Source organism: Corvus cornix, chromosome 13 (assembly GCF_000738735.6).
Source record: "Corvus cornix cornix isolate S_Up_H32 chromosome 13, ASM73873v5, whole genome shotgun sequence".
Taxonomy (NCBI): Eukaryota; Metazoa; Chordata; class Aves; order Passeriformes; family Corvidae; genus Corvus; species Corvus cornix.
The window spans coordinates 3,749,374-3,773,981 of NC_046343.1; the positions used below are offsets into that span (position 1 = coordinate 3,749,374).

The window sequence follows — 24,608 nt, forward strand, 5'->3', positions numbered from 1 at the left end:
TCAAAATATGCACACTGCTCTTCTGTGTCTTTTCCAAATTTTCAGCATTTTTTTCCAAGTAAGGATGTTTAACACCTCCCATGGTCTCCCCTGTTCCTGGCTCATGGTGCTGCAGCACAGGCTGTCACTGCTCTCCCTGCACCAGCAGCATCCCAGAGAGCCACACTCAACACTAAACTGGGCCACTGGAAAGACTCTGGGACCATCCTTATAGAGGTAATTTGTACAGATGGAAAATAAAACAAGTCAAAACCTGCTAGTTTGTTGCAGGAAAGACAAATCCTATCAAACACTCTAATGGTCTTTGACAGGATAAAAGGTCTAATGAATAAGCACCCTCTCCAGGGACAGCCCGGAGCTCTTGGAAGTAAGATCAAACAATTAGCAACATGCAAACAAGCAGGAAATTCCAATTACTTGACAGCAAAGCCCATGGCAGAGGAAACATTTGAAGTAGAAAGTGCTGAACCTTTCATCTCCTGAATGATACTCTGAGGAGCAGCTATGAAAATCACTGCCTATGTGTAAAAAGAGTAAAATTGCTACAACTGACTGAAAATCATTCTCAAAAAAGTTATTAATGGTCTTGTGGCAAATTGAAGAGGCATTTCAAATTACATACTTCAGGAGTATATTTTAATCTGTACAATAATTTAAATTTCTGAAAGCAGAACAGCAAATACTCTTACAGAAGCAGGTAGATAACATCGAAGCTGTGAGGGACTGCAAAAATCCAGTTGGACAGGCTCAGGATTTAAACTGGACAGACACTCTTGCACCAACAAGGTGTAATTAAATAAAGACAGGTGCAAAACAGGATTGCAAGAGGAAGAAATAAATATGAGAAAAGGATCAAGATGAAAACTCAGGAATGATAAAGCAAACCATCAACATCACATAAATATAAGTTTCATATAATATAATTTCCCAAGAAATTTTATGTTAAAAACAAAATATAATTATTCTCTTCTGTTAGAGTAAGCAAGGCCTCAGCTGCAATGCTGTTAAAATACTCCTTTTCCAGTTTTAAAAAATGTGTAGGCAAGTGGGACACAATCCAGATCAAAAAACTAGAATATGCTTTGGTACTGTTCTCTTAAGTATTGAACTAATGGCTATTCAGACATTTAACAGATTCTTTTCTAACTCCTATTTTCCAGCAGTGCTTCTCCTCACCATTCAACTCTCTCAACTGTCTTCAACTTCGGGAAAACAGCCAGTGTGATGACCAACACCTCAGCTATTGTTGGGATTATGCTGTGCCAGGCCCCAAGAATGGGGTCACTTCACAAGAACCATCTCTTAGGCAAGGACCAGCTTCCCCTTCAGCAACTAGTTCACCTTTTTGCAGTCACAGTGGGGTACAAACCAAGGCTGGGTTGTTTGGGCAACAAGGTCTGCTCAAGTGAGAAAGATTTCTCTAAATGTTAAGATGCTGTGAATAGAGTACAAGGTGATGAGCAGTGCCCAGGACACCCAGAGCCAACACTGTGACCTAAGCAGAGCCCAGCTGTGCAGAGCACTGACCTGCAGGTCTCTTGGTCAGGTTGAGGCAGTCAGCGTGGTACACCTTGGGGCAGCCTGACTTCTTACAAGAGACCAGCTGCCCTCCGTCCCCGCAGCTGAAACACTCATCCTCCCGCTCCTTCATCACCTCCGCCTGCGACCTGCGCTTCATCTGCGGCCGCCTCTTGAGCTTCTTGGACTTCTCCTCGGTGAGGCTGGGCTGGCTCTGTGGGTGAGACAATGTGGGTTAATGCAGGGCTCTGCCCTGTTCACCTGCTCCCTTTCATGCTGCAGGAGAGAACTGCAAACCCTACCAACAGGAATCCCACTGCCAGCTGTACCTGAGACCTGTGCAGCATCTCCATTGCTGCTCGGTATTTGGCAACCAATTTACTACAGCAAATAGCTCCCAGTTATTTTGAAAGAGCCTGGAAATCCTGCACCAAAGCTTGGCTCAACATGGGATATATCCAACTAGAAACAGCAGAATGAGGAGCTGGGGCTGCCTGGGGTCACTGAGTTTGTGCTGCTTCTCACAGACTCTTCAGGTCAAAGCAGTCAGGTCTCCTGGCACACATAACTCATAAGGAGTCTACCCAGGGCCTTCCTGCACTTTTTCACATTCATCACTTCTCTCTCCATTTTCAGTCTGAATTTATCTGTCATCAGTTTATACCTATTCGTTCTTGTGTCAATGCTGCTCTTCTGCACCAGAATCACAAAATCTTTATGGTTGGAAAAGACGTCCAAGATCATCAAGTCCAAACTTTGAAGTTTTTCTGTCTCCCTGAAGTAACCCCTGGGACACACTCTCCTGCTTGCAAACTGAAACTTTCACAGGCTGCACACTCAGTTTTCCCAGGGGCTTTTCTCTGCCCTTATGGAGTATATTTATCCCAAACGAAAGTTACAGAATTACACATGCTACCTCAGATAACACCTCACAGGCCGCGTACAATGACATCAACACTTTGCCAAAAGAACAGGAAATCCCCCCAAAGCACTGCCCCCATTTGCCTTTTCCACAGCTGTGTCACACCACAGCTCAGTCCTGTGGCAGCTGAGCTGCACAGTGGCTCTTTCTCCACCACGACTGCCCAGCCATGACCTTCTCATGGTGCATTTGTTTCTGCTGTTACCCTCCAAGTGTGTGCTGTGGAATATCCAATCTCCATTCCCCCTATACTCAGTTATTGCCTTGCAACTGCCCCATCCTCTCACTCTCCTACACCAATGACAACTGACCTCTGTGTCATCACTACAGTTAAATTATCTGTGTAGTGAAATAACTGCAGCTGGAGCCAGGACCGGCAACTAAATGGTTTCAGTGCTCTCTCCTCTGGCCTAAGGCTTCCTCCAACCCTGCTCTTCCAACTTCCCCCTCCAAACCAGGCTGAGTCTCCCACTGTGCCAAACACTCAACTCCACAAAGCTGATGCTTCTTGCCCCCAGTCCTGACCTTATCAAAGCACTATCAGATTAGTTTATCTAAGGAGACATGAACTAAATTCTGTGCCATTTTCTACATCCCTTTTGTATTCAAATATGTGTTCTCCATGCTGGACATCTGTGTGTGCTGAGACAATGCCTATGAAGCAATTTTTACATTCTTTATTCTGCATAAATATCGTGCATAATGTTTTCATCACCAAAACATTTAAAAACCTTGGTGTCCAAACCTACAATTTCAGAACTCTGCAGGGGGCTATCGAGCTTTCCTGTCACCAAGGAGTTACATCTCTTGATTGTTTCCGTCCCCTTCACATGTGGATTTTTCTGCTTTCATACCAACACTCCCCCTGACAATGGGGACAAGCCAGGCCTTTCTTATCACTGAAAATGCAGGCACTGAAATGCCTCCACCTAAACTATGCCACCGATTCTCGGTGCCTAGTTCCTCGGCCATCTAATTATAAAGAGAACAAGAAAATCCCTTCACAGCTAATTTGAATGTCTAAGAGAGGTCTAACAGCTGGACTAAGCGATTCCCACTTGCTCCCTGCAGTACAATAGACTCCCAAACATTCTTCAACACTCCCAGTTAGAAGGCACTTTTAAGAGTGAACTTGAGTATAATCAGTTTTGTCTTGCTGTATCTTCAGGAAGCTTAAAAATGCATCTACTGTGAGAAGAATTTTTTTTAAAAACCACCCCAAGGTACTGTTTTCTGGGTATTGTTTCTTAGCCCATCTCATCAAGATGGAATGAGTCGCCTCAGATATCACAATGGAACATGAATGCCAACTAAAGGGCACCTTTCTCTGATTTCCATCGTGCAACCTGCAATTTCAAGGCAAAAATGACAGTCAAGCCATGTATAACATAGGGGCAGCACAAAATCAATTGAACTTCAAACCGAAACCCGAAAAAGAACTAAATACATCAGATGTGCAATTCACCTCATCTATCAACTTCTGAAGACGTCAATTTTTTATTTTTGTAAGTTAATTTTTCTGCAGAACTAATCTCTGGAGAATTCATAAAGCCTTCCCTATATATTGATGGGGCTGAACAACTGTGCTGCTGGAGATTTTTAACCCTTAACTGTGGACACGGCAGGATCCACATGCCAGAGCAGAGGGATTACAGACTGATTTGGTGAAGCACTTGTAACAGACCAACAGCTGAGACATAGATTTAGCGGGTGACAGCTGGGAACTCGGCCAACTGCTCCTGTTATTTCCTTTTCCCAGTGAGAACCAGCTCACACAAGGAGGTAATTGAAATCAATTCCTGTTACTGCAACATTACAGTTACAAATCGAAGCCCTCAAAAAGTCAGTGAGTTCTAAAAGCTGGTGGTTTTTCTCCTGCAGATATGGCAAATATCTTGTGTCTGTCTGATGTGAAAAAATTGGTCACTTCATTAAAAGCAGAATAAAACCAAGAACTTTACTGCAGAATAGATGGTGAGACAGCAGCCTTCTGGCTCTAAAGCAATTTCAGTCTGAAGGAATGTGTTTGCTGGCCTTCTATGCATGCTCACAATTTACTCAAGCCTTTACTTTGGGAAATGGCCTAAGTTGTGTTTTCTTGGTTATCTGATGAAGTCTTTCCCATGCCTGTCCTTTGCTCCTCTAGTGCTATGGAAATTGTCATGATAAGAAATAGAAAATTTTTTTTAAAAGTGAAAAAAAGAAAAATCTTTCTTTTAAAAGATTCTTTCAGTGTAAAAGAAAACTTCCTGTCATTATTTATAGCAACTCTGATAACTGAAGACTTGTTCTCTCAGAATGGAAACTCGAACATTTAACTCATTTCAAGCACTGTTCCCATGGCCACACTGAAAAGATGATCTCTTCAACCTGAAACCTCTGCAACCAATGAATGATACACATCTATGCAAAGAGGTGATTTGGAAGAACAGAAGCTTAAAGGATGCATCATACCTTTGGCCTTACTCCTAGGAAGCCACTGCAGTTTGGGGCACCACATTTACAAACGGTCTTCCCATTTCCCAAACACTCCAGATTGTAGTTGAAAGTCAGCTCAGTCCCTGGCACAAAAGCAGGTCGAAACCAAGCAAGTTGTTAATGAATTACAGGGTGGAACATTTTACTGCTGAAGTAAAAGCACTTTTTAAATATCATGTCACAAATGACTGCCACCTCTACACAAGGACACCATAGATACCCACAGATCTGTGTGGAGTAAAAATTCAGTGCAAGCCCTCACTCACACCACATTTTACAACTAAAAAGGACATCGACCCTGTAGAGGGGCCCTGTATCAACCTTCACTGATACCACAGCTGTGTTTTGTGCTGCTAATTAAGCCTCATGAACGCCTGTATGAAAACAAAAATTAAAGCCCTTCCCAGGGAGCTACAAACCCTCCCTTTTCCTTACAGAACCCCCAGAGGCTACTGCAGGCATTGACAGTGTGTTCCTTACCAGCTTTGATATTTACAAGTGCGAAGAGCCCGACCCGAGTGTCGCCATTCACACACCATTTCTGAGTCTCACAGTTGGGCTGGCAGCAATGGTTCATGAACCGAGCGTAGTTGCCCTTTGGCCCAGCATCAATGATTCGATCCTGGAATTGCAAAAAAAACCCAGAAAACCACATTTCAATCAACTGTCAACAACTGTAATCAACCAGCTCTGATGCCTCTGGCAATACAGCCTCCTGCACATCATCTTCCTCTTCAAAGACACACGGCTCCTGAACAGCCAGGACAGTGCCACTGCTGCTTTCTGGGAAACAAGTTCTCCCTGTGGCATCAGTACTGGGTAAACACCACCCCAGCACACTTCCAAGGAGTGCTTGTGGCTCCAGGCCCCAACTTCTGCTTAAAAGCAAAATTGCAGTTCCTATTTCTTGCATGTCAGTGTATAGAAGGAAAACAGGAAGAGTGTGTAAGGTGAGGTACACTTGTGCACAGCTTGTTACTGAGCTGGAGAGGAGAAGGAAGCTGCAACTGAGATTTGCTTTTGTAGTAATGAGGGAGATACTAACACTTGGGTCTGCCCCATCAGCCAGACGAGGAGAACAAGATATGGTCAGTGTGAGCTTGCAGCAGGATGAGAGGAAAGATATAAAGCAGTCACTGTTATCCTGTCCCACACTCAACAGCTTCCTCCCCATGTCTGCTTTCATGGTTTCCTTCTCATCTTTCCACGGCTGAGTGACAAAGTGTGGAAAGCAGATGACAAAACCACTTAAACCTCTGAAAATCAGGAGCTCATAGCAACAACCTGGCCTGCACTGGGGAGCCTGTGGGTGTAAGGAAATCCATCACTATTGAGAACAGCAGGACCTGAGATCTGAACTTCAATGAAGGTCTTGTTGTGCCTGTAACTTACATGTCTGAGGGCTGATGCCTCTTCTGGCACACACCAGCCCCATTCTGGGCTCTCCAAGGTTCAGCTGCTGGGAAGGATCCCAATGTTCCCAAATTCACCCTGTTATGCTGAAGCAGGATCTATGGTCCTCAGCCAACTGTCCTCACCTCTTCTGAGCAAACTCCAATGATGTCTGCTCAGACTTTCCTCCTAATCCTAATACCCATCCTGAAGCTCCTCTACTACATGTTAATTCATTTAGTCATTTCAGAGGAAATGCAGACCAGCTCATCAGCAATGCTTAGCACCTTTTTACTAGATGGAGTTATCATGCCCTCCTTCCCATCTTTTTACTTCTGCCTAGGACCCTGGCCAAGAGATTCCTTCCACATACCTTATCCAGTGTCAACATGTAGAAATTGGTAATGTCATGCTCCTGAGCATAGCGGATTCGGGCTCGGCACTCCTCTTCATCAATTAGCTCCCCAACATACTCATTAACAAATTCACCCTGCCAGACAGAAAACAACAACCTGATAAGACAAGACAAATTATCTGCAGGATGGAGGGACGTCCACCTTTGTGCTAGAATTTAGCTCCTGTTTCCTTCCTAAAAATCTCTCCCTGTGCTTTGCAGCCAGTTTGATCTATTACCTTCACCAAGAGCCCTGAACCATACATCCGTTTCACATGCTCAGATAACTCAAATTAAATAAAGAACTAAGACCATCAGGTTATTCTGGGTGCCAAAAAAAAAAAGAATTAGCATCCAGGGACAGCACAGAAGTTAACCACAAGAACAGCACTTTGCTGCAAAGCTCAAAGCACTGCCCTAATTGCATTCCAACTGGAAACAATATCCCTTTGGGGACCAACCACATGGAGCAGCAGGATGCACCTGGGGCACCTGCTCCTGCAGTGAATCCATGGAGCTCTCCTGTGGTGAAGTACTGCAGAGACCATACTCCAGCCATTAAAGAGAACCCCAGCTCTGCTACAGTGGGGCTAATAGGTCCTCCCACTAAATAACTGAGTGTTTCTGTTTCCAGACTGTCTGCTGAAAGTGAAACAAACACATGGAGTGGCAGAAGCATCCTTTAACTTACGGCACAGCAGGCAGCAAAGCTTTCAACAGGACAGACTCACATTTTGCCTCTTCTATCAAGGCCTCCCTCTTATCATGTCATCCCTACTCCTTTTTCAGACATTCTTCCCCTACTATCCAAATAGTTCTCTGTTTCACTTCATCCTTTATTAGCTTTGGGGTTCTTTTGGCTTTAACATTCCTCCTCCTTTGTTCAGCACAGATGTGTGTCCAAAGAACTACTATTCTTTGCATTTAAAAAATACATACAAGTGTTTTAGGTGGAGATAATCAGTTTCATCAGTAATAACAGCCATTTCAAAGACACTGCCCTTTTGTAAGATCCAAGCCCTGCTTCCTGTTTCTGACACAAGATTATCATGCTGGAAAACACTGGCTAGTCAAGAATGGGGGGGAGGAATAATCGCTGTTCCCCATCTGGAAATCCTGAGTACTGTCCCATCATTCTTACAAGCAGACTGACCAAGCAATCTTACCCTGTGGCACATCAACATGCAAACCATTTTCTTGGTCAGCTGAGCCCAAAACACTCTTGCCAAGACTGGAAAGAGTAAATTCATCTTTTTTTTTTTCTAAATGGCATTCTACAACAAGAAGTCTCCTTCAAATTCAGCTTTCAAACCAACAATGATCAACAGAGAGGTGGGCAAGAGAAAGTGACACAGAAAGAGTGTACGTACCTTCCTGATGTCTGTTTTGGCCTGCAAGCCCCAGCCTCGTGCCAGCGTGCGGAAGATCTGTACCTCAGGGTACTGGCGCTTGGAGAAGCACTGGTTCTGGCAGCGCTCACCAGCAGGACACACCATGGGGTGGCACTCGTAGAGCAACATGCGGTTGATGCACTCGGAGTCCAGGCCGCAGGGGTTCTCGTCTGTGGGTTTGCAGTTGCACCGTGGAATCTCGGACAGGTCTGCAGTGAAGATCTGCACCTTTCCCACCGGCCGGTTCACCTTCAATGCACATGAAGGACGTGAGCTCTTGGGAACTACAGGTTACCCTGACAGGCACTTCTACACTCCACCCTTGCCTATGAGCTGACAGGCTGCAGTGACTTAGTGACAGCGAGGGGCGGAAGGACACAAGTACAGGCACAGCTGTACTTCTGGGAATGCTATTTTGAGAGGCAGAAGGTTAGAGGAAAGAGCTCAGGAGGATGCAGGTTCCGCATTAGCATCACCTGGTGCAGTGTGTATTTTGTGACCCTGGAAGTGTGAGAGGCTGCCAGGTGTTCCCCTCCCATCATCGCTGTGCCCACATCCAGCTCAGGTGGCCTACCCAGTGCTCTTGCTGGGCACACACCACCCCTGTGATCAGCACCAAACCACTTTCTGCACCAAACTGCACCTTTCCCAGTCTGAGTGTCAGGTGCTTTTCCTCAGCTTTCCCTTACTGCCCTGCTTTTTCAATGTTACCTTCAAGATGGTTTGTGCTCTCAGCTGTCACATCTGTGACAGAAGGCCTACCACACAGTTACCTCCCTACCCAACTGTCCTGCAGATGTAAATGGAAGCCAAACCAGACAAGGCTGGGGTTGGAAGGCCCAAAGAGGAGCTCAGAGTTAAGCCAAGGAGCTCTCTAAAAACCGCTCCAGAAGGAAGCAGAGTGCAGCACCAGGTGGAGAAGCGACTGGCGTGTCTGTGGCATGAGCTGGGTCCTTGGGGTTTGGTTAAAGGCAGCGAACGCTGAAAAGCAGGCAACAGAGAGTCAGGACTTTGGAGAGAGACACTGAAGAAAAGCTCCTTGCTGTTCTTTCCCTTGGTGAGCCACTGTCTCACTTTCCTCTCCCAGAACACGAAAGGAAGGGATTTGAGCAAAACTATTCCAGCCCCCAGGTAAGTTACCAGGTCCCACCCACAGTTTCCACACTGACAGCCTGACTGAGGCTGGCCCAGTCCTGATCTCCCTTTCTTCAAATGCAAACTCTGCAGAAATCCCTCATTAATCTCTTCAACAGTCTCCTCCACCTGCCTTCCAGAGCTGTGTTCCACCTCCAACCTTCCTTGTCACTCAGGTTCCCATCTCTTACCCAGACTCGTCATCTCATTAAGAGTGGCAAGACTCCCAGGATTAGGTCAGTCCACCACTGGCACTGCTCTGGCACTGCCATTTCACACCACACATGCCCAGCACACCTGCCCTACTCTCTGAGGCACTGCTGGAACAAAACCAGAACAGGGCAGTGCTTGGACTAGTCACAAGCCTGACATGACGAAGGATCCCAAGTGTATTTTGCAGCAGTTTCTTGTGTGCGTGTTCTTTGGGATGGACCTCGAGGTGCTGATCTCCTTAGAAGGAGTAGACACAACCAGCTTCAGCATTCCACCCTGAAGCCTTCTCCAGTTCACCATCTGCTCCTGCAAACTGTTGTGCTTTCAGAGAGACAAACAGCTTGCACCCAGACCTCAGAAGAGCTGCCATGACTAATGACCACAACCATCATTATTTATATAAAAGGGTATTTCAAAGGCTCTAAACTGCTTCCAAAGTTCCTTCATGTTGCGGCCAGAGAGGCCTAAAAATAGCTATAATGAGAAACTACTTCCTCCACTGAAGCTGCCTGGCCCATACTGCTGCTACACCATTCAGTTGTGCTCTTTACACCGCACAGTAACTCATGCAGGATATACCTGCCTGCCTGGAAATCCTAGCTAGATACAAAAAGTGCCAGAAATCAGTTAAGCTTTCATATTTTGCCATGTAAAAAAGGGAAGGAGCAGACAGAAGCAATAAAAAAAGAACACAGTCCCTGAATCAATGGGCTTCTGGTCAGTTGGGATCCACTTCCCAGACACAGGCACATGCTTGGCCCCAGTGCTCCTCTCAAGTCACTTCCATCCTGTAGGACTTCCAGTGCTGCTCCAATTCTAACTCAGTAATAATAATAACTAACAGCCCTTAACATGAATAGTTCCCCAAAACTGAGGAAGAGGGCTGCTATTGCAGCCTGTACACCTGCTTCAGTATTTCTGTTCAGCCACCAACTGATACAGAAATACAAAACAATAGCAGAGGTGATACAAGATACTGTGGGTTACCTCCACACCTTGCTGCACTGCACCCTGACCACCTCCTGTCCTGCACCACCTGGTTTGCCCATCTTGCCACCAGCAGCACGGAGCATTTGACCATACTGAGCATTACCAGCCCTCTCCCCTGAGTTCTCAAGGTAGAGAGACACTTCCTTCAGACCACACAACTGACATGGACAGCACAGACATGACCAGATCTGTTCCAGAAAATCAGAGCACCTCTGTTACTGCTGCCCAGCTTGCTGAGGATGGAAAGAGGATCAAAGAAACCTTCAAGAACAGCCAGACACCCAAACATCAGAAATGTTTCTGTATACCTGTAAATCACCTGCACCGACAGCTCAAGACTTGTCTTCCACACCTGCCCCCCACCACCTCCCCTCACCTTGATGTGTTTGTAGGGAGGAGGTTTCTTGTCATTCTTTTTATCTTCCTGAAGTTGTCTCAGTTCTTTCTGTGCCTTCAACTCTTCAAATCTCACAGCAGCTTCCTGAAGAGCTAAGTGAGAAAACAGGCTGTGTTATGAGGAACTCCCTCTTGCTCAAACAGAGCTGGGCAGCCAGTGTCCACCCAGTGCTCCCAAGGTTCAACAGAGGAGGGTGAAAAAAAAGGCCAGTGCAGCAGGGAAGTGCAGAAATTACAGTCAGGGGCCTGCCCATGGGTGATGAAGCATCCCATCTGTTGGCTATCTTTGCCTGCCCTCTTGGGCAGAGATGCCAGGCAGCCGCATTCACAACTCTCAAGTGCACTTTTATATCAAGATAATGACTGTGTTACACAGAGGGAAGCTGACATGGCAGCAGCTCACTTGGATTTTGAGAGGGTATGTCAGAGCTGGAGAAGCATTTGTGATCTGCACACCCTTCTCCCTCTGTGGGATTCAAACACTCTGAGCATGCTGGATGATACACAAGCAGCAGCTCATTTCACTTCAGTTGTAAGAAGACATTTTTCTTGGCTACAAGAACGACACTTTTCCAAACAGGAATAAAGAGGGAAAGACCATGTACAAGTTACCTTTCTTGTATATGCCATCCACGCCCTTCCCCATCTTGTCTTTGCTGCTGACATCACCTTCCATGTAAGGGAACACACGAGCCTGGTGGGTCCACAGGTAGTCCTTGGAGCCGAAGAACAGCACAGGGAACTCACCGATGTCATGTTTCATTTTCTGGATGTTGACAGGAATTGTCCTAGGATGGCAAATCTCAGCTGGCCACCACCTGCAACACAGGAAAGGGCAGATGAAAAACCTCTGGCTTCCCCACTTCTAGCCACCTCAAAAGTATGCTACTGCATGGAGACATGGGAAAAAGTGTGTGAGGGCTACCAGCAAGCCTGGTGGGGAGAAAAGAGACTACTGGAGGAGGAAAGCTCACATTTTACCATTTTTTGCAAGCTATGTGCATGCAAAAAAGCCAGAGGCTGCTGCACTGAACCCTGCAGAGAGGAGCAGCTTCTCACCTCGGTCACCATGAGCACTGCATGAAGAAGGATGGGGACAAGTCTGTTCTATCTTCACCTACCTGTAGCGCCCAACTTTCACCCAGACTACTTCTTTGTAGTGTGGCTTTTTGCCTGCCTTGCAATCATTACAATACCAGCTTCCCTCTGGCATCTCAATGTTTAGACACTCACGGTGAAACGCAGCCGGGCACGACTCACAGCATAAAAGGCTGCCCCCTGCAAAGAGAAGGAAGAGGAATTTATCAGTCACTGTGCAGAAGCCCTGCACTCCACATTTCCAGACAGAGCTGGAAAAAGGCAATGATGGTCTCCTGCAAGCCCTTTTCTAAAACTGGGCCCTACTCATGGTAAAAAAAGAACCCTTCTAAGGATCCAGAAAAGGTCCTAGCCTGAAGTTGGACTTATACATGGAAAGACAGGAAGGCAGTGTGTTCTCTGCAGTTCCCATTGGGACATTCTCGATGGGAAAAGCTTCTGCCCTTTGTAATGAATTCTTCCCAGGGCGTTGTTCCCTGGTGACAGGGGACCCAGCGCTGACCATCTCACCTTCCGAGCAGACAAAGCACCAGCTGACGTTGACGTGCTCGTGGTTGCGGCAGCCCCTGCGCGCGGTGAAGTGGTTGGGGCAGATGATGCTGTTGGAGGCCAGGACCACGGAGCCGGCAGCGAGGCAGAAGTCGTTGGAGTGATACGCGACCGGACACCGCACACAGCGCATCAGGCGACCTGGCACCACAACAGCCACAACACGTGAGCCTCTGCAGGATCACCACTCTTTCCTAATAAACTACACTCTGCTCATACCTAAGCTCAAAATGAGCTTTGGAGAAGGAAGCTGACCTTTAATTTTTATAGACCACCCATGATATACTCGCTGGATTCCTATTAAGTTATTTAATATAACTAAATAGATATACCATTATAAAATCTGTAATACATATACCATAGATAAAATTGTGTTATTTAGAAGTGAAAAAACTCCTGCATGCCGTGCAGAAACAGTTCAAGAGTTCACAGACTGGGACTGCTTCCTATCATACACAAATAATTACTAAATCAGCTCAGACAGTAATTACAGAGGGGGTGTTCCAAGTGCTTAGCTGCACATAATAAAATCAACCCATGGAGCTTCTGAAAACACCAGCACTTGCCTCTTGTTTATTAGATTTTACCCTGAAATTCCAGAACTTCCAGGCAATTCAGACTTCCCTACAGGCCTAGTTTATGTGAGGTTTTTGAGAGCCCGTTTTCAGTTCCTCACAGCAGACTATAAACAGGAAGAAGAGGTGGGAGAAAAGGGGTAAATGTGACCACTGAGAAGCAGCAGCCAATCAACAAATGTTCAGTGGGGAAGTGGCCGGCTGTGGGCTGCAGGCTTTAGGCCTTGGTGTTGTTTTCTACACCAAATACTGATACATGGGGGCAAAAAAGCCAGCTTTAACACAGACCCTGAGAATAAAAATAGAGCTGGTCTTATTGTTACTTGTCTTAAGATACCAAGGATTTAAAGAAAGACAGTTTTAGAAGCAAACATACACAGCAATCACAGAAGTTTTAAGTCTGATCATGTGAGATAAAGGTCAAGGTATTGCTGCAAACAGCTCAAACAAATGTTTGCCTGGGAAGCTTAGCCCAAGGGCGTCTCCACTACAAGATGAGAGTTTACATAGGAAAAAAAGGTTAAGTAGAAGAATGTCATAGTTTGCCCCGTGCTGCTCTGGATGCCTCTGTGTTGACAGCCCATGCTGCTAAGCAAGGCACCATCTGCAGCAGCAGCACAGTGAGGAGCAGGTGGGAGAAACACAAGCATGTCTGTACAGCTCCAGAGATTTACTCAAAAAACCACTGAGGCCTGAGGCAAGGCTGGGCATGCAGGAATCCAAGCCTCTGGACAGCCTGAGAACATTCCAGCTGCCATGTCCGACCATGGGGAGTGCTGCTGAGCCTCACACTCTGACACCACCCCTTCCACTCCCCTGGGAGCAGCTACTCCTCAGCAAACACAGCCTGCGCTGTGGCAAGGACACAAAGGCAACAACACAAAGAAGTGGTGAACCAGGTAAACCACAGTGGACATGAAACAAAGAAAAACCATGTGACTGCACCCCCCAGACCACCCTGGAGGACTCGGGTACCTTTAGAGGCGGAGATGTTTGCTGGGTTAGCAGCATGGCAGGTCATGCAGATGTGCAGGGAGCAGCGGAAGCCCTTGTTCTGCATGACTGTGGGTGGGTATTTCTGAATGCAGGCTTCGTGGTAATACTTCCCACAGAGGGGCAGCAAGCAGCGCTTCACATCCTCCCCACAGCTCTTGCACACAAAGCAGGTGTGGACCCCTGGAGAAAGAGCAACACACCGGTCACACAGGAGAGCTAAATGAGGACCTGATGCTGTCACCAGGCTGCCTAAGAGCACAGCACAACTTCCCAGCCTGCTGCACCCATCCCAGAGCACAGGTCTCTGCACCAGGCTGGTTTTGCCTGAAGCTGCAGTAGAACTCCAGATCAAAATAAATATTATTATAGCTGGCACTTCAGGTCAGGGAAAAAAGAAAATTAAAAAAAAAAAAAAAAATCAATAACCCTACTTTGACATTTCCCCCTTTTCAGCTAGCATCAGACTCATCCTCCCCACCAGCCCCCTTTCCCTAGTTCCAGATAAGAATTTGCCCCTCTTTCCCACCAGATTCTGGACACTCACTTCTTAGCACTTCACTTGTCTGAATCAATACTAAGGCCAGTTAATATTTAAATCCATTATTAATAGCTTCAAACTGAAAAATAGTAGGTTAGATTAAACATCAGGAAAAAATTCTTCCCTGTGAGGTTGGTGAGGCCCTGGCACAGGCTGCCCAGAGAAGCTGTGGCTGCCCTATCCCAGGCTGGACAGGGCTTAGAGCAACCTGGTCTAGTGGAAGGTGCCCCTGCCCATGGCAGGGGGGTGGAATTTGATGATCTTTAAGGTCTCTTCCAACCCAAACCAGTCTGTGATCCTACAATTCTACTTAGAAAGTCATTATCAGACATCAAACCAATAATCTGAGGACTGAGAGCTAGTTAGCAGCCCTACAGCAGGCACATCACTCCAGGTAAGCCCACAGCACTCACAGAAGCTGCCCTACCTGTGGAACACTCATTGCAGATGAATTTGCCCTTTGGCATCTCGGAGAGCCCAAGGCACTGCAGGTGGAAAGCACCACAGCACTGAGCCTCGCACAGCAGCAACTCCCCCGGCTTCTCACAGATCTGTGAGGAAAGAAACACAGTATCAGTGGAGCAATTTCCTTCCCTGCAGCATCCCGGACAGCAGCAACGCCCTTGCTGGCCGAAATGCCAGCAGAGACCCCCTGGGGAAAAATGCTACATTTTCCTTGTGTCAATTAACTCAGGTAGTTTGTGTATAACCACTGCTGTTTACCATCGACTCCCTGATACCCTACACGGGCTAAAATGTATCTTACACCGGTCACATCTCCCTAACCTCTGTGAACTTTAAGAGGAAGAAAGGCTATTGCAGGGGAAATGCTTGCTACAGAGCACAAAAAGCTGGTTAATTCTACAATAAGTAATTGGAGGCTACCTGGGGTACCAGTGTGTCCCAGAACTTACATAAAAACACTTAACAGTGGGATAGTTTCATATAGATTTCTTCAAGAACACTTACCTGACACACATTCTCCTTGAGAGCTGCTCCTCCTCCACGCTCCCCCTGTATCTTTTTGGACGAAGGCACTCCATGGTCATTCTCTGACCCCTCCTCATGACCCTCTTTGGGGCTTGCAGCAGTCCCATGAACCGATGTCTCCCCCTTTAAAGAGAAACCCAGAATTAGGACTGTCAGTAGCTCCTGTCCTGACTTGGAAACTACAAATTCAGCCACTGAGCACTTAATGAACTACACTTTTCCCCTACACTCATCTCAGCTTGTCCTAACCCATGTAAAATACAAACACAAAGGTACCTAAGGCCCATGTCAGTATGAAGAAGTCAGCCAACCTCAAAATGAGCAGCACAGCAGGGCATTTACACCCCATCCTGACCGAGGTGTGGAGTCTCCCACTGTCCTGTAAGTGTACAGCGCTGCCCCATAACATCTACTGGTGAAAGAGCATCCTAGGGAGAGGATGGGTTTCAAATTACAAAGGCCCAACCACACACTCATGGGCCAAGTCAGGGATCCTGCCCAGGCTTCCTACAGTGTCCACTTCCCACAATGTCCATGAGACCTGCCCAGGCACTGTTAAGAGGGAAGAACAGCAGGTATCCTAGAGACACTAGTTTCTACCACAAAATACAGCTGTCCTGCAGCTACACTTGGCAGTAGGGACACAGATTTTGTCAGGACAGGCAACTAAGAGCTAGGAAACACCATCCTGCCAGCTTCCAGCTCACTTGGGACATCTAGGGAACACTTTAGTGGCCTCACCAGCCCCAGCTGCCACACCAGAGTAGATACAATTTAAGGGCCATTAATGCAGCACCAAAGTGATGCCTATAACCAAGTGCTTTGAGCCAGAACATTTTAAGGACTCAGCCACTTTTTAATATGCCAGCTCACTGCAGGCAGCTGAGTGATCTCAGTGCACAGCTGCCAGCTCCTCTCTGGGTCACCAAGCTGTAGCCAGTGTACACCCAGACACAAACAGCACACCTGAGAGATATTGTGAGCAATTCAAACTGCTGGCAGAAGCAGCAGCCATCACTCCCACACCTCCAGGCCCGCTTGGTGCAGGGTGTCCAGCTAACGATCACGAGAGGGAGCTTTGCACCACTTTCTGTATGGGAGAGGCTCATCTGTGGCACTACTAAAGCTTCTAAGCTGAATAGCTGAATTGAATGCCTTTTGAACTCATTGTAAGTCTGGGCAAAACAAGGACATAAAGACCTTCTAAAGTTTAAAGCTGGAAGAACCTGGAGCTAGTATTCTGCTCAGATAATGATGCTTTCTTTGCCTGGAACTGTTGTTTATTTCCTCTATTCCCTGAATGCAACAGTATGATTGTATTTGGGGACACTTGAAAGCCATGTGCCTTCTGTGAAGCAATGATGCACAGATGCACTGAGGGTATATTGAAGCACACAATACAAAGATGAATGGTATAAACTGACTTTATTGAGAGAAAAAAAAAAAAAACAAAAAAGGCAAAGTCCCAACTACAGACTACTGCCAGTCCAACATACCTTAAGGAGTACAACCTTGTTCTAACACTGCTCCCAGAACTGCACAGGGAAGGGATATCAGAACTAGGCAGGATGGGCAAGGCCCATCCTTTGGGAACACAGAAAAAAGCATTGCCACTCAAGGCCATCACTCAAGGACCTGTCACATTTCCCCCTCCTTCCTCTGCCCAGCACAAGTACTGCAACGCTACGTACCTCCTGCAGAAAGAAGGGCTCATCCCAAGTCTTCTTCCAGAACTATCCCTGCTGCTGTGTCTGGCACAATCCCAAGGCCTGACCTGTTTTTTGGCACAGCCTAACCTTGGCTCCCAACCTTGACAACCATTTCAACAGCGTTTTCCATCCCGTTCTCTCAGCCTCTTGCTGTAATGTTGTAAATTGTTGCCCTGATGTAAATTTGCACTCCTGGCTCCGCAGACAGGCAAGGTCAGAGAAAGCTACTTAGCTCAGCCCAGACCAACAAGCTTTCCTCTGCCCTCTTTTCCTTGGAAGGCAGCTGGATTCAAGGCTTCACTGTGCTGTATCATCAGTCCATCTATTTTTTTCTAGCAAAGTGGACTTCCTTGCCCAGTGTGTGCAGTCATTGAGGGACCAGCATGGTCTGAATTCCACAGGAAAGCACAATTGCATCTCGATAGCACCCCAATACTCACCAGAACTCCAAGCACTCACCTAAGCCAGGGGATGAACACCCACCACAGCAGCTAGAGAGACACAGTCACATAGAAATGGATGCTGCAAAGGTGCCAAGCATTGACTTTTTGGCATGGTTTACACCATACCTGACTTCTGGTACTCAACACAGATGTCTAAGGCTGGGGGCAGTTAAGACTGGGTTTCCTCTGCAGTGAGTGGTAGGTGCAGGATTCAGAGCCGTGGCCTAGATCTTTGTTGCTTTGAACTGCCCCTCTTTTCACAGAGAATTTGCTCTCTCTTAGTGGGTACAGCAGACAATATTAACTGACCCTGCCCAGCACTGGCAAAGGTATTTGTCCAGGCTGTTTTAAAAACTATTCCAGCTGAGCACATTTCAGAAAGAACACCAATATCAGCACAGGATAGCTTACACAAACCAGGGGTATTACCCCTATTTATGAACTTTATCAGAAATGTGCTTTCCAAAATGCAACAGGATGGCTGGAATGGTTTAAAGTGGTGTGAGGTTTGAGCTCACCTGGAAACTGTGTAACAACAACAAATAGAACAATATTTATCTGTAATTGGCTCCTGAAATACATACTGACTATCCTGCCTGCTGCTGAACCTGGGCCACTGGAAGTGAGAGGCGATGGTGAGAGGCCCAGACGTGTCCTGCCTCTCCCAGGAAGTCTTGCTTCCCCTACACTTGCTGATAACTGGCTCATTCCTAAAAGGCAAAATGTGCTTGTCAGAGATATTTGTACGCTGACCCTGCTGATAAATAGAAGAGGGAACTGCCCCCATTATCCCTTTCTGGTGGATGGCAGAATGCAATCAGAGGCTCTTGTGAGCAGTCACAGACAGTCCCCCCCAAGCCCCTCCAATGGGGTTCTTGGCTCACCGTGGTGTGCAGGTGCAAGCAGAAGGGGCTGAAGTCCAGTTTAGTGCTTGTGCTTCTTGCTGGTGTGTGAAAGGACAAGAGTCCCACCCCCAGAGAAGACCTTTTACAGCAGTTTGATTTTCTGAGGTGCAAAGCAAGACGCCAGGCAAAACCTGGTTCCATGAGTTCAGAGCCTCTCTCACAGAGAATTAGCTGAGTAGCAGTTTGAAAACAGAGCCTGAGTTAAGCATCACTATAAAACAGCTGCTAGATCAAGAAGGTATCTTCAGCCTAACCCCAGCTCATGCAGCTGCATCAGTGGGACAAATTCCCAAATGACACGCCAAAAGATGCCTCTGGCTTAGGGTCTGCCAAATGCCCTGGGAAGCAGCAAACAGTTTATAGGGATGAAAACATGTAGGAAGACCCAACAGTACCTCAGAGTGTGGGGTCTCCCCCAGCCCCTCCTCATTTTTCTCCTTCTTGGAATGGACTGCAGCAGAGGTATGGCGCTGTCTCTTCCGCTTTCGCTGTTTCTCCAAGAGCTTTTCAGAAGCTGGGATGCAACAGAAAGACCATTCAAGGAAAATCCAGAAATAATTCCCTTGCTGCAGGTGACACCAGCAAGTTCTGCAGCCTTTCTGAGAGCTTCAGGCTGGCTCCTGTATTCTTTGAGGGCCTAAGGGCTGGGGCAATACCAGCCTCTGAGTGCCTACTGGGCCCTCTGCCTTGCAGCCATCAGAGAACCACCAGTTCATACTGGTTTAAGCAACTTTTGCTGGGCTGCTGAACACAGAACACCAAGCCCTTACACACACGCACACACACACACAGTGCCACAGGCACTGATCCAAATGTCACCAACAGTCTGCCCTGCTCTCCCTGCTTTCACTTACCTTCTCCCAGGTCCTGGAAGTGGGCTGGTGAGTAGAGCTCAGAGCTGTCACTCTCTGAAGGGCCAGTACCCTACAAACACACAAGAGAGAGAGTCAAGTCACCAGATGAAAACAGAGGCACACATTCCTCAGCCATGCAACCTTTTGGAATGACTGCAATGCCTAATTTACCATCCAGGTCATGAATTCATCAGTCATTAGAGATTTTCCAAGAAAACCTTTGGTTTGTGTGTGTGTGAGATAAATCACACATGTGAAAGTCTGTCTCTGGGCAGGCAGGAACGCAGAGTCTGATGTGTCTTGTGCTCATCAGCACCATTCACTGTTTCCTGTGCTCTCCCAAAAAGGCTGCTAATACTCTGTTAGGTGCTGGGAAAAGACACTCTCTTCTGAGTTTACACTTTTACAGACCTTAAGACTGAAATACACTGGCCTCTACATTACTGCAGTGGTGATAACTGTACTAAGACTGTGCCACACAAAGAAAGAAAAAGGAAAGAAGCATTGTTACTCAACTTTAGGAACAGTGGCAACAAGACTTGTGCAGGTACATGACCTGAACTAAATACAAGTAGCTTTTCTCCAATCCATGTCACTGAATATTGGGTATTCAGTGGAGAACAGCAGCATTTTCTTTAAAAATCTGAACCAAGCACAGTATCCTATAAGTGATTCACCTCAGGCCTCCATCCTGCTTCAAGCTCTGCACTTACATGCATTCGCCAGCTCACTTGGGAAGGTAACAAAGAAAACAGTGCTCAGAGGAAATCTGATGGAAAAGGACAAAGCCTTAGGTTCAAGTTCAAGCTACACTGTAACATGACAGAAAGCCTCTGCGCAGAACATTTCTGCTCATAACTTCCCAGCCAGCATCTAGATGACTCCTTTTCCATAGAAATCAATAAAAAAGGAGATTTTAAGCCAAAACTACCCAATCCCCATTACAAGTGGGGAGGGGTGGGGAACAGTGAATTATTTCATCATAACACAGTAACCAGCACCTCTGGGAAGGGTGGACCTTTGCTCCTGGGCCACAGCCAATAAGAAACCACATCCCATTGCACTGTGTCTTGTTCAGCAGGATCTGCTGTCTAGGCTTGTTTTCTATCCAGTTTTCAAAAGAGCTGGAAGGGAAGTACCTTCTTTTGGGGAGTCCACTCCTCCTTCTTTGGCATAAAGGCAGTGTCCAAGTCATTGGATTCCAAGAGCTTTTTAGTGGGCTTCCTTTGACGCTTACTTTCGAAGTTTCCTGCAATGGAACCCTTCACATCAGATAAACAGGGGTTTTCTTGTCTTCAATCAGATTAAGACCAGTAATTATCAGCCAACAGTTCAAAACAATCTGCTTCACCCTGTCTTTGGGATCATAAGCTCCTAGGGCAGAGATGCCAATTACCTGCTTCTGTACAACTTCAATAAAAACAGACCTCAGTCTGCCATGACCTTCAGGTTCACCGCAATATGTAATACAAAAATCCACCCACGGAAGAGAGACTGTGAACTCACTGCCAGCAGGTAACACATGCTGCCAGCCCAATTCAGATCATAATTTCCCAAACACTTTGATCTGCATAAGCCAGTCCTACCACTGACACAGCCCTGCCTACACTCCCACACCCCTCACATCAGCGTTCATGCTGCTGTAGTAAACAGGTTGAAGATCACAATCCTGGTTAAACCTACTTGAGAAAAGACACCCCAAAAAACCTAGGTGCAACCTGCACTGTTTCCTACTCAAGCTTTATGCTGGCCATCGGGAAGTAGCAAGTTGCTAGACCTGGGCTCATTCCGACTCATTTTGGCAACAGTATAAACTTAGAACCAGGAAATGCTGATGCTGAGTGCAGACACTTCACAGACACAGCCTCTTACCCATCCCACCCCATTCATCCACTGGCTTTGACAGTCTCAGCTGTGCCCTTTGTCACCTCTGTGGGCAGAGCTCATCCATCACACTCCTAACCCTCAAGACAAGCTTCTGCCCACCCCACTCCTCTGCACTTCAGCAAGAGGTGAGGGGAAATGAGAGGAAAGAGCTACGCAACCTCTGCAGACTGGATGTTTGCTCCCACTGCTGCAGCCTGTTCTGTCCTCCTGCACCTCCAATCTTGGGTTCACATCCTCAGTTTTTCCTCCTTTAATCCTCTCCAACTTTCCACTTCCTTATGACATCCACAAGTCTCCAGAGGCAATCCCTCTTCCCTCACACGACAGGCTAACTGACCTGCCCCGGACCATAACTCTGCCTGCTTGGTTTATTTTTTTTGACCACAAGTCCTTCAGGACAGGAACAGTGTTCCCTCCAAGTTAGCACAGCCAAAACACCAGGGCTTTAACTCTGGACATGTCTTTAGATGCTATCAGAGAATAAACACACTGAAAGGAGACCCTGAGACTGACACTGCTGGAAAGGGAAAAGGCCTCCCAGACCACACCCTTTCTACACTGTGCCTTACTGAAAGCCAAGGTCCTGGCTTGCAGCTCACACAAGTCTACAAAAATTTCTACAGATGCTTAGAATCCCTTATGGAGAAAGTTTTTCCAGAGGGAATTTAGTGCTACAGCTCCCTGAGCTCACTAGAGGAGCAAAAGATCACTCCATGAGGAACGCAGCTCAGACTTTGTGCATCACCCTCAGCACAGCAATGTTCATCCAAAGGGGTTTACAGCAGCAAGACACCATCAAGCTGAAGGAATGTCACTGTTTGGAAGCAGGGACAGCAAGAACCCAGCAAAGGAGTTGTGGCCTTCTTCATTTGGACAGAAGCGGCATTCTGTGCCAGGACCTAAAGAGGACCACCAGAGTCTACAGAAAGCCAACAGTACCAGGTCACTGAACATCCTTGCATCTGACCTCTCTCCCTCCCTTCTCAACACCAGTAACAGTCAGTGAGTGAAGGAAAGCAAGAACAAACAGACCAACAGCCACTGACATTTACATGCTGCCCCCCAAGCATCATTTTCCTTTGAAGTTGTGATACTTTCACTTACAAAAGCAGCATCACACAACCTCCCACTTACCTGATTTCAGGAATCCCTCTTCTGCATCTGGAGAAGCGGAAACTTCAGAAACATCTGAGGAAGACAGCACCACCTCTGGAAAATCTGAAGATCCTCCTGGAACTTGATTAGGGGGATCAGTGGAGTGGGATCCTAGTTCTGAGAAGGAACACTCTGCTTCAAGGACGGGAGGGGACTCTTTGGTTGAAGATGGAGTTGAAACCAAAGAACTTGGCCCCCGCTGGGTATCTCTGTCAGGACTGCATTGTGCAGGAACGCCTCCTTCAAATTCAGACCTCGCCACAGAATTCACCTGGCATGGTGAAATATGTTGGTGAAAACATTCATCCTGCATGGCACTGCACACAGCAAGAACACTCAGCCACCAAGAACAGAAACACACAGAGACCAGAGCCCCAGAGTAATAACCACAAAGAGCACACTGGCCTTCACCAACCTTTTGCAATTGCTCCTGGCCCTTCTTTGATTTTTTCTTGGGTGCAAACAAGTGATCATATTCTTCTGCATATTCCAGAAGCCGTTTACTCGGCTTTCTAAGGCGCTTCCTCTCTGAATGTGCTAAGAAAAAGGAAAGCAGCTTCAAGACTGTGTTTCTGAGACGATCACAAGACAAAACTGTCCTCATCATCTGTGGAGAATAGTTGTTCCTGCCTTCTCTTCCAGAGGTTCCATGTGGGAAGAGCTGATAATTCTTTCTCTTTGACACAGTTTTAGAATTTTTGAGTTTTCTATTTTCCAAAATCCCAACTTAGCGGGGGGATTTCTAAGGACTTCAAGCAGTTCAGGTAAGAAATCAAAACACATTAAACTGAGAGGCTCCTGAAATTTTACCCAACACGTCCCTCCAAGCTACATCTAACTTTCCTGCAGTACTTTTACCAGAACCAAAGGCCATTAGCAACTCAGGACTCTCTTGCTGTTTACCCAAACCCTTTTGGTTTTAGTGCAGGGGCACAGGAAAACACTGTTTTCCCGTAACACATTTCAGTCTCTAGTTTCACTAGGAGCACATAAGCTTAATTCCTTCCCTTCCCCTCCTCCCTGGCATTTTTTTGTATGCTCCAAATTCCCCATCTGCTACTGCGAGCCCATTTATTGCTTTGTTTGTTCCACAACGAGATCAGGGAGCCAGTGACTGTGACACTTCTTGTGTTTGCACAATGTGGTACCATTGCAAGGTAAAAGGTGTTTCCTCACCACAACCCTAACCACCCATTACATCACCTCAACACATCAACGCATAGGCAGGCCCCAAAAAACTGAACGCTGACACTCTATAACATCTCTTCCGAGCAAGCTGCAAAAGCAAGGTGATGCACATTCATGTCTTTTTCTCACTTCCCAGAATACCTCTGACTTATCTCCTTTTTTAGCTTTCAAAATCATTAAGTAATACTGCCCAAAGATTTCCCCTAGTCAGGAAAACACCTGCGGTCTCCTGGAAGTTTTGGAACAAACAGTAAATATTCTCTTTGATTCATTTCATTTGAGGAGGTGGATTTTTCTTCTTTAAAACAGAAGCATTTTATAACAAAGCACTTCAATGCAACGCTTCAGAACAGGGATGTTGGACAAGACTGCTACATTTTATTGTGGCTTTGTGGTTAAACAAGCATGAAAATGTTAAACTTGGCCAAAAGAGAAGAAAGAAACAACTTTCTCAAACACAGCTATTTTTAGCCTCTATTAACACTCTGCACAGGTGTCTGAGCGAAACACACATTTCAGCACATAAGCAGTTATGGGATGAGTATCCTCACCAGGCAACTATTTAGAGCCCCAAAGCCTTGCAGAAGAGTACACAGCAATGTGCCAAAAGGTCTGGCTTAACTGCTTTTTGTTCCCAAAAGCAATCCCGTACAAGAACCCCAAATGCAGTCTGACTGGAAGTGGCAAATCACATACCTGATTTCATTTATAAAATTGTTTACATCAGCCAATTCCACCAGTCTTCACTTTTGCCTCATTTGCTCTAATTCACTGTACAAGGTTTGTAGCGAAATTATGCCCACTGATGACATTTAACTATGAAGAATTTATGTAGTTTGAACTTAGTGGAAATGGCACAGTTGTGACTGCAATCTGTTGTGATCTTTACACTG

At 46.5% G+C, this 24,608-nt stretch overlaps 1 protein-coding gene across 3 annotated transcripts in view; it reads right to left on the reverse strand.

Moving 5' to 3' along the window:
• NSD1 (nuclear receptor binding SET domain protein 1) overlaps positions 1-24,608 on the reverse strand; it is a 60,062-nt gene that overhangs the window by 10,021 nt on the left and 25,433 nt on the right. For all 3 annotated transcript variants that reach the window (XM_039559672.1, XM_039559673.1, XM_039559674.1), the window contains 17 exons: positions 22,943-23,064; positions 22,507-22,798; positions 20,625-20,734; positions 19,486-19,555; positions 19,027-19,145; positions 15,554-15,697; positions 15,012-15,135; positions 14,026-14,226; positions 12,437-12,616; positions 11,950-12,106; positions 11,441-11,646; positions 10,809-10,921; positions 8,075-8,344; positions 6,684-6,800; positions 5,399-5,540; positions 4,895-5,001; positions 1,528-1,732 (listed from right to left, as the gene is read on the reverse strand). In XM_039559672.1, coding sequence (XP_039415606.1) covers positions 1,528-1,732; positions 4,895-5,001; positions 5,399-5,540; positions 6,684-6,800; positions 8,075-8,344; positions 10,809-10,921; positions 11,441-11,646; positions 11,950-12,106; positions 12,437-12,616; positions 14,026-14,226; positions 15,012-15,135; positions 15,554-15,697; positions 19,027-19,145; positions 19,486-19,555; positions 20,625-20,734; positions 22,507-22,798; positions 22,943-23,064 — 2,679 coding nt within the window. The remainder of the gene's footprint in view (positions 1-1,527; positions 1,733-4,894; positions 5,002-5,398; positions 5,541-6,683; positions 6,801-8,074; positions 8,345-10,808; positions 10,922-11,440; positions 11,647-11,949; positions 12,107-12,436; positions 12,617-14,025; positions 14,227-15,011; positions 15,136-15,553; positions 15,698-19,026; positions 19,146-19,485; positions 19,556-20,624; positions 20,735-22,506; positions 22,799-22,942; positions 23,065-24,608) is intronic.